Raw genomic sequence first — 18,564 nt, forward strand, 5'->3', positions numbered from 1 at the left:
TTCCTTTTTTGTACCTTTAACTTTTCCAGCCTCTTATTGCCCCTGTCCCAACTTTTTTGAGATGTGTTGCTGTCATGAAATTTCAAATGAGCCAATATTTGGCATGACATTTCAAAATGTCTCACTTTCGACATTTGAAATGTTGTCTATGTTCTATTGTGAATACAATATCAGTTTTTGAGATTTGTAAATTATTGCTGTTTTTATTTACAATTTGTACTTTGTCCCAACTTTTTTGGAGTCGGGGTTGTAGCTTCCTCTGGCCTTCCCAAGACTGTAAATCTTCTGTCTGATCCAAACTCCGGACCAGAAGATGGCAGTAATGCACCAATAATCTGGAAGCCAACTGTTGTAAAACAACCACTGAGCTCCACAGTGTCTAAAGAACAAGAAGCAGAAGCAAATAATAATCATAACTTGCTTGTAATTGCTATAATGGCGCTGGAAATTTTCCACAAGGAACACACTTTGAAAATGCGTAAAAAGCTGATTGGGTATGCCTGGCAGAAATCTTTTTGTTTCTCTTGAATTATTGTGTTATTTTTTAAAATACTAGAGCTCTCAGGGTTTGTCTTACCTTGTAACTCTTTACTGTCTGAGCATGCATTTATAGTATACTTCTTGAAACAATATTACAGGTATTTTGTGCTTTTTTTTCTTCTTAATGAGTGTGATTTTGTCAGCAAATGCCTCTAATAGAATATAATAGGTAGAATATGTTGATAGTGTTAATGGTCTGGTCAGAAAATGGCTCCAGGATCAAAGTGTAGATAGTGTGTGTGTGTGTGTGTGATCTTGATAGGAGATAGTGTGCTCAAAAAAAAATAAAAAAAATTAAAAATGTCCCCAACAAAAATGTACAAAATAACTTTTTGTTATAGATTTTTTTGTTTTCTCATCTCATCTCATTATCTGTAGCCGCTTTATCCTGTTCTACAGGGTCGCAGGCAAGCTGGAGCCTATCCCAGCTGACTACGGGCGAAAGGCGGGGTACACCCTGGACAAGTCGCCAGGTCATCACAGGGCTGACACATAGACACAGACAACCATTCACACTCACATTCACACCTACGCTCAATTTAGAGTCACCAGTTAACCTAACCTGCATGTCTTTGGACTGTGGGGGGAAACCGGAGCACCCGGAGGAAACCCACGCGGACACGGGGAGAACATGCAAACTCCGCACAGAAAGGCCCTCGCCGGCCCCGGGGCTCGAACCCGGACCTTCTTGCTGTGAGGCGACAGCGCTAACCACTACACCACCGTGCCGCCTTTTTTTTTTTTTTTTTTAATTTTATTTTATTATTTCTACACAAAATATTACATCAATATATTACACAAGGGGGCACTTTTCAGACAAAAACTGTAATGAAGGCTGCTGGGTTTTGCATAGACAAATAAGAAGTAAATGTGACCATGAAAGTCTACAGAAGAACTGTGGCTGGTTCTGCAAGATGTTTAGTAAAATCTACAGCTCATTTACTTATAAAATTGCACTCATTGTACCTGAGACTACTATTTTTTTTTTTTTTTATTTAAAAGCAAAGAGTCATCACACGGGTGGCACGGTGGTGTAGTGGTTAGCGCTGTCGCCTCACAGCAGGAAGGTCCTGGGTTCGAGCCCAGTGGCCGGTGAGGGCCTTTCTGTGTGGAGTTTGCATGTTCTCCCCGTGTCTGCATGGGTTTCCCCCACAGTCCAAAGACATGCAGGTTAGGTTAATTGGTGGCTCTAAATTGACCGTGAATGTAAATGATTGTTTGTGTCAGCCCTGTGATGACCTGGCGACTTGTCCAGGGTGTACCCCGCCTTTCGCCCGTAGTCAGCTAGGATGGGCTCCAGCTTGCCTGCGATCCTGTAGAACAGGATAAGTGGCTACAGAGGATGGATGGATGGATGGAGAGTCGTCACACCAAATATTGATTTTATTTCATTTATTACTGGTTACTATGATTTATAATATTTTTTTTAATTTAGAAACATTTTAATTTCTAAAGGCGTCTCCGCTCGACAGCAGTTCTTTACATGTGATGTATACGAAGAAGCATGAACATAATATGCTGTCAAGATGACCGGTACAATTTGGCAGAACAAGTGGTGTGGGACTATAATTCAGACACTGACATAGGATCCGTATTTGCTAATACAGTTATTCGAACTGGCCAGGCTGGTTTCTGAAGATGTTCTAGTCCTGTTTCTGTCTTTCCATAGTGGATAAGCAGTGAGTAATTGAAATATATTGCATTTTATAGTCCTGCTGCAATAACTTCACTGCACTTTGGATTTCGACCCAGCAGGATCATAAACACAAGCTGTCTTTATCACAGTTACACAGTTTATGAACCTGTCCGGGACAACACCCTACTCGCTCATTTCCCTTGTCATTACAGGCAGTCATGCAGACTCTTTTTCTCTCATGACCCAGTGAAAATAGTGAGAGCACGAGGACAGTATTTATATGATGAGAACGGGACACAGTACTTGGACTGCATTAGCAATGTGCAACACGGTATGTGTGGATGCACTTTATCAAAGTTATTACAGTGTCTTGCAAAAGTATTCATCCCCCTTGGTATTTGTCCTGTTTTGTTGCAGTACAAGCTGGAATTAAAATGGATTTTTGGGGGGGTTGGCACCATTTGATTTACACAACATTCCTACCACTTTAAAGATAAAAATTGTTGTTTTATTTTGACGCAAACAATAATTAAGATGAAAAAACAGACATCTGGAGTGTGCATAGGTATTCACTCCCTAAAATCAACTTTGTAGAGCCACCTTTTGTTGCAATTACAGCTGCAAGTCTCTTGGGGTGTGCCTCTTAGCTTAGCACATCTAGCCACTGGGATTTTTGCCCATTCCTCAAGGCAAAACTGCTCCAACTCCTTCAAGTTAGATGGGTTGCGTTGGTGTACAGCAATCTTCAAGTTATGCCACAGATTCTCAATTGGATTGAGGTCTGGGCTTTGATTAGGTCATTCTAAGACATTTAAATGCTTCCCTTTAAACCACTCCAGTGTAGCTTCAGCAGTATGTTTAGGGTCATTGTCCTGCTGGGACGTGAACCTTTGTTCTAGTCTCAAACCTCTGGCTGACTCAAGCAGGTTTTCCTCCAGAATTGGCTGTATTTAGTGCCATCCATCTTTCCTTCAGTCCTGCCCAGGTCCTGCAGATGAAAAATATCCCCTCAACATGATGCTGCCACCACCATGCTTCACTGTAGGAATGGTGTTCTCAGGGTGTTGGGTTTGCGCCACACGTGACATTTCCCATGATGGCCAAAAATATCAATTTTAGTCTCATTTGACCAGAGAATCTTCTTCCATGTGTTTGGGGAGTCTGCCACATGCTGCTGGGCAAACTCCAAATGTGATTTTTTTTTTTTTTAAGCAATGACTGTTTTCTGGCCACTCTTCCATAAAGCCCCACTCTGTGGAGTGTACGGTTTAAAGTGCTCCTATGGACAGATACTCCCATCTCCGCTGTGGATCTTTGCAGCTCCTTCAATGTTATTGTCTTTGTTGCATCTCTGATTAACGCCCTCCTTGCCCGGTCTGTGAGTTTTGGTGGGCGGCCTTCTCGTCAGGTTTGTAGTGGTACCATGTTCTTTCCATTTTGCTATAATGGATTTAATGGTGCTCACTGGGATATTCAAAGTTTGGGATATTTTTTATAACCCAACCCTGATCCATACTTCTCCACAATTTTGTCTCTGACCTGTTTGGAGGCTCCTTGGTTCTCATGTTGCTTGCTTAGTCGTGTTGCAGAGTCAGGGTCCTTCCAGAACAGGTTGATTTATACAGACAGCATGTGACAGATCATGTGACATTTTGATTCCATACAGGTGGATCCTAATAAACTAATTATGTGACTTGTGACGTGAATTGGTTGGAACAGCTCTTATTCAGGGTTTTATATGAAAGGGAGTGAATACCTATGCACACTCCAGATTTGTTTTTGTCACAATAAAACAACAATTTGCACCTTTAAAGTGGTAGACATGTTGTGCAGGTCAAATGGTGCTCTCACCCCCCAAAAAAAATCCATTTTAATTCTCGCTTGTAATACAACAAAACAGGACAAACACCAAGGGGGATGAATACTTTTGTAAGACACTGTATATTTTTATAGTTTTCGACCTGTTTAGCCAGTCATTTGAACTGAATCAGTTTAATTCTAAGGGCCTCAATAATTCAAAAACAATCATGTGTACAGTAAATAATTGGACTGTCTATTGGTGCAAAGTTTAGGAATAGGCAAAAGATTATTGAACAAACCTAATCTAACAATTTAAACATTACTTATCATATAAATCTGTAATGATGGAGTTAATGGAATTAATTTGATTGGTTAAAGGGTTGAACACATTTAAGGACCTATGCATTTAGGTAAAAAGAAAACAGTGTCAATGTTATGATGTGCTTCTTGCAGTGGGCCACTGTCATCCCAGCATCACTCAGGCTGCGGCAGCTCAAATGGAGCTTCTTAATACAAACACCAGGTTTCTACATGATTATATAGTGCAGTATGCTGAGCGCCTTGCAGCCACTCTACCCAAGAAGCTCTGTGTCTTCTACTTTGTCAACTCGGGGTAAGAGCTTTGTTCAATTATTGTAGTTTTACTGTAGTAAACACGTCACTATACAGCATATGGAGAACCACAACACGGTAACAGATTTAAATATTTCTGTTTCTGTAGTTCAGAAGCGAATGATCTCGCCTTGCGGCTGGCCCGTCAGTACACCCAGCATGAGGATGTTATAGTTCTAGACCAGTAAGAACTTTAAATATTATAAGGCCAAATTGGTTAAAGACAAGGGATCACCTTGATTTTCATGAGATTGAGTCTATGTTGCCATTTTCTTCCTCTGAAGTGCATATCATGGCCACCTTACTAGTCTTATTGACATCAGTCCTTACAAGTTCCGGAAGCTAGCAACCCAAAAAGAGTGGGTTCATGTGGTGAGTAAGAAACATTAACACCACAGAATTTTCTACATTGTTCTTAGCAACAGTTTAAACTGGTTTGATTCATGCAGGCACCAATCCCTGATACCTACAGAGGTCTTTACCGTGCAGATCATCCCAACCCAGCGGAAGCCTATGCAGATACTGTGAAGAGTCTGATTGATGAAGTACATAAGAAAGGACGCAAGGTATTCTGTGTTGTGTTTAAAGATTTCTGAGAAAATCATAAATTTGTCTGGCGTATGTATTCTTATTTGCTTATCTTTTTTAAAATATATTATAGATTTCGGCTTTCTTTGTAGAGTCCTTACCCAGTGTTGCTGGACAGATCATCTTGCCACCTGGATACTTTGAAAAAGTTGCACAGTAGGTATTCTCATTTTGTTGGGTAAACTCACAATGCATTATTTCACATGTCCATACAGTACACATGTGACATATGATATATCGGGATATTTAACGCTTATTTTTGTCACTGGGACACTTCAAAATATTCTATTTCCGAAGTGTAGTCGACACTGCTACTGTAGTCTCACTCAGTATAAAGTAAATCATACTACTTTGGGCGTACTGATTGAAGTAACTGGGCAAATAAATGCATTTTTTACAGATATATCCGGGCTGCAGGAGGTGTTTTTGTAGCTGATGAAATTCAGACTGGCTTTGGCCGTGTGGGAAGCCACTTCTGGGCTTTTCAGCTCCAAGGCAAAGACTTCTGCCCTGACATTGTGACTTTGGGCAAACCAATGGGCAATGGGCATCCTTTGGCATGTGTGGTTACCACAGAGGAGATAGCTGGTGCCTTTACGTCCAATGGAGTGGAATATTTCAACACTGTGAGAGGCTCTTATATTGTTCCATATTTATTTCATTTTATTTGCATTGTTTCTTCTTGTATTGCTCTGAAAATTGAGCAGGAGTTTCACCAAGCAAGTTTCCAGAGCCATACTTTGTCTTATATATACAGTGGTGCTTGAAAGTTTGTGAACCCTTTAGAATTTTCTACATTTCTGCATAAATTGACCTGAAACATCAGATTTTCACACAAGTCCTCAAAGTAGATAAAGAGAACCCAGTTAAACAAACGAGACAAAAATATTATACTTGGTCATTTAGTTATTGAGGATAGTGAGCCAATATTACATATCTGTGAGTGGCAAAAGTATGTGAACCTTTGCTTTCAGTATCTGGTGTGACCCCCTTGTGCAGCAATAACTGCAACTAAACATGTCCGGTAACTGTTGATCAGTCCTGCACACCGGCTTGGAGGAATTTTAGCCCATTCCTCTGTACAGAACAGCTTCAACTCTGGGATGTTGATGAGTTTCCTCACATGAACTGCTCGCTTCAGGTCCTTTCACAACATTTCGATTGGATTAAGGTCAGGACTTTGACTTGGCCATTCCAAAGCATTCACTTTATTCTTCTTTAACCATTCTTTGGTAGAACGACTTGTGTGCTTAGGGTCATTGTCTTGCTGCATGATCCACCTTCTCTTGAGATTCAGTTCATGGACAGATGTCCTGACATTTTCCTTTAGAATTCGCTGGTATAATTCAGAATTCATTGTTCCATCAATGATGGCAAGCCGTCCTGGCCCAGATGCAGCAAAACAGGACAAACTGTGACACTACCACCACCATGTTTCACAGATGGGATAAGGTTCTTATGCTGGAGTGCAGTGTTTTCCTTTCTTCAAACATAACGCTTCTCATTTAAACCAAAAAGTTCTATTTTGGTCTCCTCCGTCCACAAAACCTTTTTCCAATAACCTTCTGGCTTGTCCACATGATCTTTAGCAAACTGCAGATGAGCAGCAGTGTTCTTTTTGGAGAGCAGTGGCTTTCTCCTTGCAACCCTGCCATACACACCATTGTTGTTCAGTGTTCTCCTGATGGTGGACTCATGAACATTAACATTAGCCAATGTGAGTGAGGCCTTCAGTTGCTTAGAAGTTACCCTGGGGTCCATTGTGACCTCGCCGACTATTACACGCCTTGCTCTTGGAGTGATCTTTGTTGGTCGACCACTCCTGGGGAGGGTAACAATGGTCTTGAATTTCCTCCATTTGTACACAATCTGTCTGACTGTGGATTGGTGGAGTCCAAACTCTTTAGAGATGGTTTTGTAACCTTTTCCAGCCTGATGAGCATCAACAACGCTTTTTCTGAGGTCCTCAGAAATCTCCTTTGTTTGTGCCATGATACACTTCCACAAACGTGTTGTGAAGATCAGACTTTGATAGATCCCTGTTCTTTACATAAAACAGGGTGCCCACTCACACCTGATTGCCATCCCATTGACTGACTCGAATTTCACCTTCAAATTAACTGCTAATCCTAGAGGTTCACATACTTTTGCCACTCACAGATATGTAATATTGGATCATTTTCCTCAATAAATAAATAAATGACCAAGTATAATATTTTCATCTCCTTTGTTTAACTGGGTTCTCTTTATCTACTTTTCAGACTTGTGTGAAAATCTGATGTTGTTTTAGGTCATATTTATGCAGAAATATAAAAAATTCTAAAGGGTTCACAAACTTTCAAGCACCACTGTAGGTACAGATACAGTCAGAAGTTTACATGTACATAAATAACTTGTGCACCATTTTTTTTTCTGTTAAAGACGTATGTTGTGCAATCATCCTGCCACCGAATACATACTGTTCAAAGAATTAATTGAAAGCCCAGTAGGGCCATGACATTCATGTCCATGATGATATTCATGTCCATGTATGTAAACTTATTTTCAATGCAGTTTGGTGGAAACCCAGTGTCTTGTGCAATTGGCCTCGCAGTACTCGATGTGATTGAGAAAGAGGGCCTAAGAAGTAATGCAGTCCGTGTTGGAAATCATTTGATGAAGCTTCTTCGAGAGCTCCAAGCTACACACCCAATTATTGGAGATGTCCGGTTTGTACATATAACCAATAATACCATCACTGAGATGCTTTTACTGTAGTTACATTACCACTGTGCATCATTGATTACAAGACATATGCAACACCTTACATTAGTCTTAAAGTGCTGATGACACGAACATGACTCTATGCAATTTCTTAAATAAACTATACAACATGGCAAACATGTTAGATTTCTGTTATAATTACGTGAAAAGAAGCTGTTGTTACGCGAATATCCAACTTTCAATTGCACAGCGCAAGAAAACTGGGTCCATGGCTCGCGGCCATGCTGTGACGTCAGCGGAAGAACACGCTGCGGTTCACTGGCTGTTCTACTCAATGGAAATGGCGCATGAAAACGCCGGTGAACTTTCTAGTGTTAGCTCTTCAACAACCAAATACTGGTACTTTAAGCAGTGATCATGATGGCATGATTTTATCTGATTTTAAATAAATGAGATTGATAATAATGTGAATGTTCACAACTAGTACATACAAACTCTGCAGCTTCTGATTCAGCAGCTGCGTCATACTCCGCAAAAACATCAGCAAGAACCTACAATATAAATGGAAATGCAATACACTAAGCTCAAATGACTTTTGGAAAGTATAATTTCTAAATTTTTTCTACATATTCTTGAAGTCGGTCATCGGGGTACTTGCTACCGTTCCCTAACAACGCATGGCAAAGGGTAAAGTGTAGTGTTGCTACGAGTACTTGCTAAAGCCTCCGGTGGAAGATCCTCGATGTGCTGATAAGACATACAGTTCTATAGAACACACAAGTGTCACGATAATCACAAAACAGATGCAAATTGTTAAAATACCTAATTTTTAAGCAATCATGTATTGATCTCTTCCGAATAGAATCTATGATAGCCTACCCTCTTTACCCTTTGCCTCTCGTTGCTAGGCGGCAGTTACATGAAAGCCGCAAGCTTTCACAAGCAAATACATGACTGATATCACGACGACTTTATGATTACATTTATGATTATCATGAATGTGTACTCTATGATGTGTACTCTATGAGCGCTCTGGAGCGAGTCACTTCCAAGATGGCCGCGCAGACCGCAGTGTTACAGTACTATTTTTAGCATCATGTCGGAGCACTCTATAGCTCTACGAACCTTTATCTTATGTCGTTTCTCAACACGTTCTGACAGGAGGACTGTCTTTGGAGGAGTCGCCTTGTCCCAGGCGACTGCTGGATCCGGCATAGCTACTAGTAGACCCCCTCCGGAATACTGTAGGCACTGCTGATGGCAGCAACACACGTTTGTGCTGAACTGAACACCCGAGAGATTCCTTTAAGCTGGGAAGGGTGTCAAAACAATCCAAATCGAAGTGTTCAGAGCACACGGATGTTGGTGAGGGCTCCCACTTGTCACGAGTGTGCCTGACTTGCCTCACCCACTTCGCATGCAGCTCGGGATCTCTGGGAAACTTGAATAAACTTACCCCATCCTTGTGGGTTTTGGAGCAAAAGCCAGCAACACAACGCGAAGGCATAATAACTATATATATATATAAAAAATGTATAATAATGTCTAATAAAAATACTAATAATGATAAACTGAACACCTGTCGCATCAACAACAAACTGGTAAGTTAGGAGGAAGGTTCTTTCGCTGACGTCATATAGCTCCTCCTCCTCTTTCGTCTCCTGGGTGCTGCAGCCCTGTCAAATTTGCCCAAATAGCCGCGTTTTTTATCATAACTTGTAAAATAGGCGCCTTCGTGAATTAATATATGGATCATCGGGAATTACTTTTTATGTTATAAAACATCGCCAAAGATGTCAAAAACGTGTCATCAGCACTTTAAGTGTCTTGCACATTTGAACAGGTTTTCTTCTAGGATTGCCTTGTATGTGGTTGCATCCATCTTTCCCTTAACCATGACTAGTTTTCCAGTCCCTGCTGAGCCCCACACCATGATGTTCCCACCATCACTGTAGCAATGGTGTTCTCAGGGTTATGAGCACTAAAGTTTTTGTGCCAAGGCCAAAAAGCTCCATTTTGGTTTTAACACACCAGAGAACACATTTTCCTCATGTTTGGTGAGCCTCCAACATGTCTTTTGGCCATCTCCAAGCACCTAATCATTTTCTCTTCATCACTCTTCCATAAAGTCCAGTTTTGTGGAGCTTCCAGACTATGGTTGTCTTGTGGCCTGCTTCTCCAGTCTGGCCTGTGGATCTCTCCAGCTTTTTCAGAGCTACCCCTGGCCTCTTGATTGCTTTTGTAACTAATGTCCTCCTTATGTCCTCCTCTAAAAAAGCTTTTATTTATTTAATGGTACTCCATGGATTGAGATTTTTTTTCCTATACAAACTCCCAGAATTTTGCCCTTTACTTATTTACAGTACTGTTCGTTTGTCTTCATAATGCTGTTTGTTCACGTATGTTCTTTAAGAAACAGAGACCTTTCAGGAATAGGTGTATTTAGTATAAATACAGAGGTGATTATAGGAAATGGTGCACGCTGATTGGTCGAGAGATTCAGACAATTTCTCGATAATCACCTTGAGCAACTTGGCAAAATGGTAGCCAAATGGTCACCGTAATTGAGGAAGAATTACAAATTATGAAAAAATGCTGTTCCAAAAAGCACTAAAGATGCTACAAAGTTTGGTCTAAAACTATTCAAAGGTAAGGTGGAATTGTAATTTATTTTATCTATTTTAAAACAAAGTATTTTATGCAAGTTGGCATAGATAAGTGACACAACCCTGCATGCATTACATTTGCGTGCCAGTTTTGAAAATTAAAACAAGATCAACTGTGAGCTACTGCTCACTTGCGTATTCCCCTGCTCTTGCTTATATCAGAATGCAAGCAATCAAAGGAATAGGACACTTATTATGAATGCTGACTTCAACAAATAATTAACCCTGAAACAAGTAAAGAGCAGTGTCCTCCCCAAGGATTTCAAATAGCATCCTGGTCAAATGTCATTTTGAAATAGCATTTTGCTTCTTGAAAAATAGCGTCAAACTACACACTAGATGTTTTGTAAATACATTCAGTCAGTAAACAGGAAGTTGATGTGCGGCAGACCTGAAAACGGTATACACGGTGTAGAACCCCAAGGTAAAGCTTGGTACCAAATATCAAGCAGTTGTGATTTGTAGTTGCAGAGAAAAGTGTTATGAAAATTTTGTAAATCCACGCTATACATGTTTTGTAAATACATTGTCAGTAAACAGGAAGTTGATGTGCGACAGACTTGAAAACGGTATACATGGTATAGAACCCCAAGCTGAAGCTCAGTACCAAGTGGCTATGATTTGTGGTTGCTGAGAAAAAGGGTGTTACTGATGGACGGACAGAGGTAAACCAGTATCCCCCCCACCCCCCGGAGCGGGGGTATAATAATTAATAATATTTTTAATACTTTTTTTTTTAAATAATCGCCTGTGCATTTATACTAAAACAATTATCCGCCTCAGACTCAGTGAACATTGGTGAATAATAACCTCGACTTCATTTCAGTTATTATTCATTGATATTCACCTCGCCTTTGGCAATTAATTGTTAGCTATATACACACACATCACCAGCTTTATTATCATGGGTTGTTTTGTTTAGACCCAATCCCAATGAAGTCCTTTTCAGTTTGTTATAACACTGAAATATGAAAAAGTTCAACAGAGTGAATATTTATGCAAGGCACTGTCCAAGAGCATGCACAGTAAAGCTGAAATCTCATTTTAAAATTTAGTGCAAAATTTGAGCTCAGCTAATGCTTATAAATGAATAAATAAATATATAATCCTAATATCCTCTGCAGCGGTGTAGGTCTCTTTGTGGGCTTTGAACTGGTTAAAGACAGGGTGCTTTTAACACCAGCAACAGAAGAAGCAGCACTGCTTATTAGGAGGTGAGAAATACCAAGACATGAGACAAAGCTGTTATCGTTATTAATGTTCACTCAACACTGATCTTGATCTGAAAGCCTTTGCTGTCACTTTATTTCCTCAGGCTGAAAGAAAAACATATATGCTTGAGCACAGATGGACCAGGAGAGAACGTCATCAAGTTTAAACCCCCCATGTGTTTCAGCATGCAGGATGCTGAAAGGGTCACTGAACAAATCGATCGCATTCTCACAGGTGAGAAACTCAGGACTGATCTGGCATATCAATCCAGTTTTATATTTAATATAATACATAAATATGATCTATTGCAATATAATATTGTTTTTTTTAACATTGTACAAAATATGACTCAAACTAAATACAACCCCGATTCCAAAAAAGTTGGGACAAAGTACAAATTGTAAATAAAAACAGAATGCAATAATTTACAAATCTCAAAAACTGATATTGTATTCACAATAGAACTTATGGCCCTTTTCCACTACCCTTTTTCAGCTCGCTTCAGCCCGACACGGCTCGCGTTTCGACTACCAAAAACCAGCACGACTCAGCTCGTTTCAGCCCTGCTTAGCCCCTAAAACTCGCACCGTTTTGGAGTGGGGCTGAAGTGAGCCAAACCGTGCCGACTGAGGTTGGGGGCGTGAGCAGACACTCCCCTGTGCACTGATTGGTGAGGAGGAGTGTCCTCACATGCCCACACACGCCCCGCGAGCGCGCTGGGATCTGTAAACACCGTAAACCCGGAAGAAGAAGAATTACGAGAATTTCTGAAGCCTTATGCGCCTCGCCTCATCTATACGCTCTTGCCAGTATTTGTTGGCGTTGTCGGTGACAACAAGCCACAGCACCAAGACCAGCAACACTAACGACTCCATGTCCTCCATGTTTATTGTTTACTATTCGGGTCGTGAGACTACCGCTTAAAAGATCACTGAATCAGTGACATACAGAGCATCGTGGACGAGTTCGCGGAGCGCAAGGCTCGTCGTATGCCCTTCAAATAATGCGCGCAGTAGGCTATTGATGTTTTATTATGAGCCATGTACAGTATGTCGCCTAATGTTTTTTTGTTTCTGAGTTACATGTTCGTTTGAAGGACTTAATGTACAAAATAACATAGTTGCACCCCGTAGTGTTGAAATTGGTAAACACAGTGCATTCAGTGAGGTTTGCACCGCCCTCCTTTTATTTTTGACTCTTCCTGTCACCACTCTGAGCGCTCATTCGTATGCCCTTCAAATAATGTGCGCAGTATAGGCTATTGATGTTTTATTATGAGCCATGTACAGTATCCTAATGTTTTTTGTTTCTGAGTTACATGTTCGTTTGAAGGACTAGATGTACTAAATAACATAGTTGCACCCGGTAGTGTTGAAATTGGTAAACACCGCAGTTGCGGACATTTTGTAGCCTAAAATGATGTTATGATAAGCTTTAATAAAGGGCCCGGTCATTTGCCCCGCCCCCGGCCCGGCTCTGACTTGTTCCGCCACTGTCACTGATGTCACTGTTTGCGCTGCTTAACGACATCACGTGACGTCCACCCACTTTCACTAACTCCACCCAATGTGTCCACCCACTTCCAGCCAGCACGGTTCAGCGCGGTTGTAGTCGAAATGCAACTCCAACAGCCCCGCTCAGCTCGACTCGGCACGGCACGGCTCAGCCGCGTTTGTAGTGGAAAAGCGGCAATAGACAACATATCAAATGTCGAAAGTGAGACATTTTGAAATTTTATGCCAAATATTTGCTCATTTGAAATTTCATGGACAGCAACACATCTCAAAAAAGTTGGGACAGGGGCAATAAGAGGCTGGAAAAGTTAAAGGTACAAAAAAGGAACAGCTGGAGGACCAAATTGCAACTCATTAGGTCAATTGGCAATAGGTCATTAACATGACTGGGTATTAAAAGAGCATCTTGGAGTGGCAGCGGCTCTCAGAAGTAAAGATGGGAAGAGGATCACCAATCCCCCTAATTCTGCGCCGACAAATAGTGGAGCAATATCAGAAAGGAGTTCGACAGTGTAAAACTGCAAAGAGTTTGAACATATCATCATCTACAGTGCATAATATCATCAAAAGATTCAGAGACTCTGGAAGAATCTCTGTGCGTAAGGGTCAAGGCTGGAAAGCCATACTGGGTGCCTGTGATCTTCGGGCCCTTAGACGGCACTGCATCACATACAGGCATGCTTCTGTATTGGAAATCACAAAATGGGCTCAGGAATATTTCCAGAGAACATTATCTGTGAACACAATTCACCGTGCCATCCGCCATTGCCAGCTAAAAGTCTATAGTTCAAAGAAGAAGCCGTATCTAAACGTGATCCAGAAGCGCAGACGTCTTCTCTGGGCCAAGGCTCATTTAAAATGGACTGTGGCAAAGTGGAAAACTGTTCTGTGGTCAGACGAATCAAAATTTGAAGTTCTTTATGGAAATCAGGGACGCCGTGTCATTCGGACTAAAGAGGAGAAGGACGACCCAAGTTGTTATCAGCGCTCAGTTCAGAAGCCTGCATCTCTGATGGTATGGGGTTACATTAGTGCATGTGGCATGGGCAGCTTACACATCTGGAAAGACACCATCAATGCTGAAAGGTATATCCAGGTTCTAGAGCAACATATGCTCCCATCCAGACGACGTCTCTTTCAGGGAAGACCTTGCATTTTCTAACATGACAATGCCAAACCACATACTGCATCAATTACAGCATCATGGCTGCGTAGAAGAAGGGTCCGGGTACTGAACTGGCCAGCCTGCAGTCCAGATCTTTCACCCATAGAAAACATTTGGCGCATCATAAAACGGAAGATACGACAAAAAAGACCCAAGACAGTTGAGCAACTAGAATCCTACATTAGACAAGAATGGGTTAACATTCCTATCCCTAAACTTGAGCAACTTGTCTCCTCAGTCCCCAGATGTTTACAGACTGTTGTAAAGAGAAAAGGGGATGTCTCACAGTAGTAAACATGGCCTTGTCCCAACTTTTTTGAGATGTGTTGTTGTCATGAAATTTAAAATCACCTAATTTTTCTCTTTAAATGATGCATTTTCTCAGTTTAAACATTTGATATGTCATCTATGTTCTATTCTGAATAAAATATGGAATTTGGAAACTTCCACATCATTGCATTCCGTTTTTATTTACAATTTGTACTTTGTCCCAACTTTTTTGGAATCGGGGTTGTATTACATTTTGTTAATTTGTTATTCAAATTAACAAAATGCCATTTACAGAAATTGAAGGTGGCCTTTAAGACCTGGACACCAGAAACAATCATGGTTAGTAGAAAAATGAAAGAAAGCAATTAAGTGTATGTTTACATTGCATTTGTATGTTTAGATTGCCTGAAACCTTATTGAAAATGTCCAACCTTTAAAAAAAAATCATTTTCTCCCACAGAACAATGAACAAACAGAGGAGTCAGAAGAAGAAACAAGGAAGAACACTAATCATATGAAAATTGAAATATTTTAAGAGGAAACACTTGTTTACTATATACATATGTAAATCTAAACATGTGTATCGTTTATAATATACATAGACTTATGAAACATGATCTGTAGAAATAAGAGGAAAACTTTGAATTAAGAGTGATTTGAGTAATTTGCTTTAACCAAACACACACACACACACACACACACACACACACACACACACACACACACACACACACACACACACAGACAGTGTGTGTCTGTCAGTGTTCTAAACACCACAGAAATGGACTCGTGGTCATCAGGGAATTTTATACCGTATGTTAACAATACTAAAGTGCATATTCTAAAGCTTTTTACAAAGTGAAAATCAAGCATAGCTATTCAAGTGTTACATTGTAATGTGTGTATCAGTGAACTTCTTAATCACACATAAATGACTAATGTATGTTATCAATTCATTCATAATAAATATTTTTATTTGATGCATTAAGGCAGCTTTTCTATTTTCCAATACACAGCATCAGCTTTGTGGTTTCAACAGGATGCAGTTTGCTTGGTGTGTTTTTAGAGATGAACCATCCAGTGATTTATTGGGGTCAGTTCACAACCCTTTATACAAAATTGTCTTGTATTGAATCTGAAACCTGCAAGAAAAGCATTGTATATATAAACCAATGATGGTGATTAAGAAGCTGCTGTGTTCATCTATTGCTACCATTAATTGTGGTGTCTGAAAAGTCAGGAACCAAATGTGAAAGTAAAACTACATATACGTAAGTTTACATGTTTTTGCAGATTTTGATCAACATGTTCCCATTGGTTCCGGACTTCTCAAACATCTATCCTTTAATCAAGCATTAGTGGATAACATCTATTTTTACTGTTGTAACAGTAATACCCAATTCTATCTCCGTATGAGTGCGCTTAGAATGTTAAAATCGGGATGATGAATATTTTTCAGTTAAATGAAAACAAATCAGATCTCATTCTCTTTGGCTCATTCAAACTTACTAATAATTTATTAAATCACTTCAAGAAGTTGATTCTTGAGTTGAACTGATGAAAGAAAGAAAGCACAACTTTATTCATCACACATTTGTGAAATTCCTCTCTGCATTTAACCCATCTGAAGCAGTGAACATGCACACACGCACGTGAGTAATGAGTACACACACATACCCAGAGCAGTGGGCAGCCATGCTAACAGCGCCCGGGGAGCAGTTGGGAGTTAGGTGCCTCGCTCGAGGGCACCTCAGCCAAAGGCCATCCCATATTAACCTTTGGACTGTGGGGGAAACCGGAGGAAACCCACGCAGACACGGGGAGAACATGCAAACTCCACACAGAAAGGCCCCCGCCGGCCGCTAGGCTCAAACCCAGAACCTTCTTGCTTTGAGGCGACCGTGCTAACCACTACACCACCAACCCATAGGTGAAGAATCTTGGGGCCAGATTTACTAAGCCAGTTCTGCAGGTAATCTTCAAACAGTGCACAAATTAATGAACACACATGCAGTCAGCTCATTTTAATAATGACTATTAGTATGAATACACAGGTGATTATAGAAAATCGTACATGCTGATTGGTTGGAGAATTCGGACAATTTCTCGATAATCACCTCAAAAGTGACTCGGCAAAACGGCGGCCAATCGTTTGGTCACCGTAAGTGAGGAAGAATTACAAATTATGAAAGAAAATGCTGTTCCTAAAAGCACTAAAAAGATGCTTAACTACTTAAATCTATTCAAAAGGTAAGCTGGAATTGTGATTTATTTGATCTATTTCAAAGCCAAGTATTTTATGCGACTCGGCATAGATAAGTGACAAGTCTGTGCCGCGCCTTTATTACATTTGCATGCCGCTTTTGAAGTTTGAAAAAAATTTTCAATACGATTTTTTAAAATAAAATCACTTGTGTGTTTATACTAAAGCAATTATCCGCCTCAGGCTCAATGAATATCAATGAATAATAACCTTGACTTCGTCTCCATTATTATTCACCGATATTCACTTCACCTTTGGCAAATAATTGTTAAATGCAGTCTACCAAGAGCAGTGCAAATTTGTGTAGGCTCGCAAACAGGTGCAGAACAATGTGCCTTGGCAATCAAGATGTTCTAATAACGTCTTCCTCTGGCTTTCCAAATAAATGAACACAAGTGAAGCAAATTCTGTTCCTTCTAGCACGTTCTTTTTTGCGCCTCATTCCTGAGTGTGCAGCGGGACTTTTGCAAGCATGTAAATTATATTTTGAAGAGAAAATATTAATCTGAGCAAACAAAAATCTATTCTATGAGTGCTCAACTCACTCAGTCTATGCACTGGCAGATACCTGTGCATTCATTCAGAGTGTCTCTCTTGCTCTCTCAACATCTCTGCAAAATTAAGATGTGCTTTTTTTTGGTGTTAAATAATATTGCAATTAGTAGCAGTGATTTGACTACTGAAAACCTTAGTAAATCGCATTGTATGATTAATTAAAATATTCTCCTCTGCCAAATTCTGTTGTCTGAAAGGGAAACTCATACAAATACATATGCAATGAGGCCAGACGCAAAAGTAACTTTGTCCACACCTTTCCATCGCTAAATTTTTACTGTGCATCTTTAGTAAATCCTGACAGCAGTTTTTTAATGCCAAAAGAGGGTTTGCACTGGTGCAAATTGTCAGTAAATCTGGCCAATCAACCAATCAACTGGATTAATCATTTATTTTATTGTAATTCATTGTATTTTGGCATCAGTCAATTACTTGTGAGATTATTCAACACCACCATAAAAACAGACTACATCACCCTGGGTTTATAGTCCTTGCACTGACCATTACAGGGTCCAGTTTCAGGTTTTACTACATGTTTAAGTGCTCTAGCTCCCCCTACATTCCTGAGGTACTGTGCCATTACTCATACATATTGGAAGTCTTCTTATGGAAAATGGTTTAATTTCATGCCTTGACTAATATGTTAATCATGTATCTATTAGTTATTTATCATCAGTTAATCTTTCATTATATTCCGTCATTACGGATTTATGTTGGTAAGCAGAAGCCGAGTGCATCTGCTCCTTGCTCCTTGTCTAGGCTTGTGTGTAAGAAAGCTGCATGAAGTCCTTGTAGACCTGATTTAAGGCATAGTGGGAGGCCTACTCCACCAAGATTGATTTAAGACACCTATGAAATACGAGGTTGCGGTCATGTATGACGAACAGAATCAGCTTGTGAGTGGAAGTTGAAATGAAGTAATTCTCACAGTCCTAATGTGAACAGACCTAGATTTTTTTCATATACAGTGGATATAAAAAGTCTACACACACCGTTAAAATGATAGGTTTGATGTAAAAAAAAATATATAGATACCACGA

General features: G+C 40.1%; 2 protein-coding genes across 4 annotated transcripts in view; one reads left to right on the forward strand and one right to left on the reverse strand.

Moving 5' to 3' along the window:
- The first annotated feature begins 367 nt into the window (after positions 1 to 367).
- Positions 368 to 15,683, forward strand: phykpl (5-phosphohydroxy-L-lysine phospho-lyase). 3 transcript variants are annotated; one of them, XM_060943869.1, is made up of 13 exons: positions 368 to 494; positions 2,389 to 2,507; positions 4,430 to 4,589; positions 4,698 to 4,772; positions 4,873 to 4,960; positions 5,038 to 5,154; positions 5,250 to 5,332; positions 5,577 to 5,802; positions 7,730 to 7,884; positions 11,670 to 11,759; positions 11,861 to 11,991; positions 15,001 to 15,045; positions 15,167 to 15,683. In XM_060943869.1, exons 1-12 carry the CDS (start codon positions 436 to 438, stop codon positions 15,018 to 15,020), a joined length of 1,323 nt encoding a protein of 440 aa, XP_060799852.1. In that variant the 5' UTR covers positions 368 to 435; the 3' UTR covers positions 15,021 to 15,045; positions 15,167 to 15,683. The 3 variants fall into 3 exon arrangements, with proteins under 3 accessions (XP_060799852.1, XP_060799853.1, XP_060799854.1); XM_060943870.1 differs by lacking the exon at positions 15,001 to 15,045; XM_060943871.1 differs by lacking the exon at positions 2,389 to 2,507 and having other exon boundaries at positions 405 to 494.
- The window catches only part of nherf4a (NHERF family PDZ scaffold protein 4a), a 28,803-nt gene continuing 25,363 nt past the window's right edge, over positions 15,125 to 18,564 (reverse strand). The window contains exon 11 of the mRNA XM_060943867.1: positions 15,125 to 15,848. Within this exon, the coding sequence (XP_060799850.1) occupies positions 15,816 to 15,848 (33 nt within the window). The 3' untranslated portion in view covers positions 15,125 to 15,815. The remainder of the gene's footprint in view (positions 15,849 to 18,564) is intronic.

This window comes from Neoarius graeffei, chromosome 17 (genome assembly GCF_027579695.1).
Source record: "Neoarius graeffei isolate fNeoGra1 chromosome 17, fNeoGra1.pri, whole genome shotgun sequence".
In the NCBI taxonomy this organism is placed as follows: Eukaryota; Metazoa; Chordata; class Actinopteri; order Siluriformes; family Ariidae; genus Neoarius; species Neoarius graeffei.

Coding starts and splice junctions, on each gene's coding strand:
- phykpl (XM_060943869.1), top strand. CDS start 436: ATGGCGCTGGAAATTTTCCACAAGGAACACACTTTGAAAATGCGTAAA. Junction 5,803..7,729: donor GAGTGGAATATTTCAACACT/GTGAGAGGCTCT, acceptor TTTTCAATGCAG/TTTGGTGGAAACCCAGTGTC. Junction 11,992..15,000: donor AATCGATCGCATTCTCACAG/GTGAGAAACTCA, acceptor TGCCATTTACAG/AAATTGAAGGTGGCCTTTAA.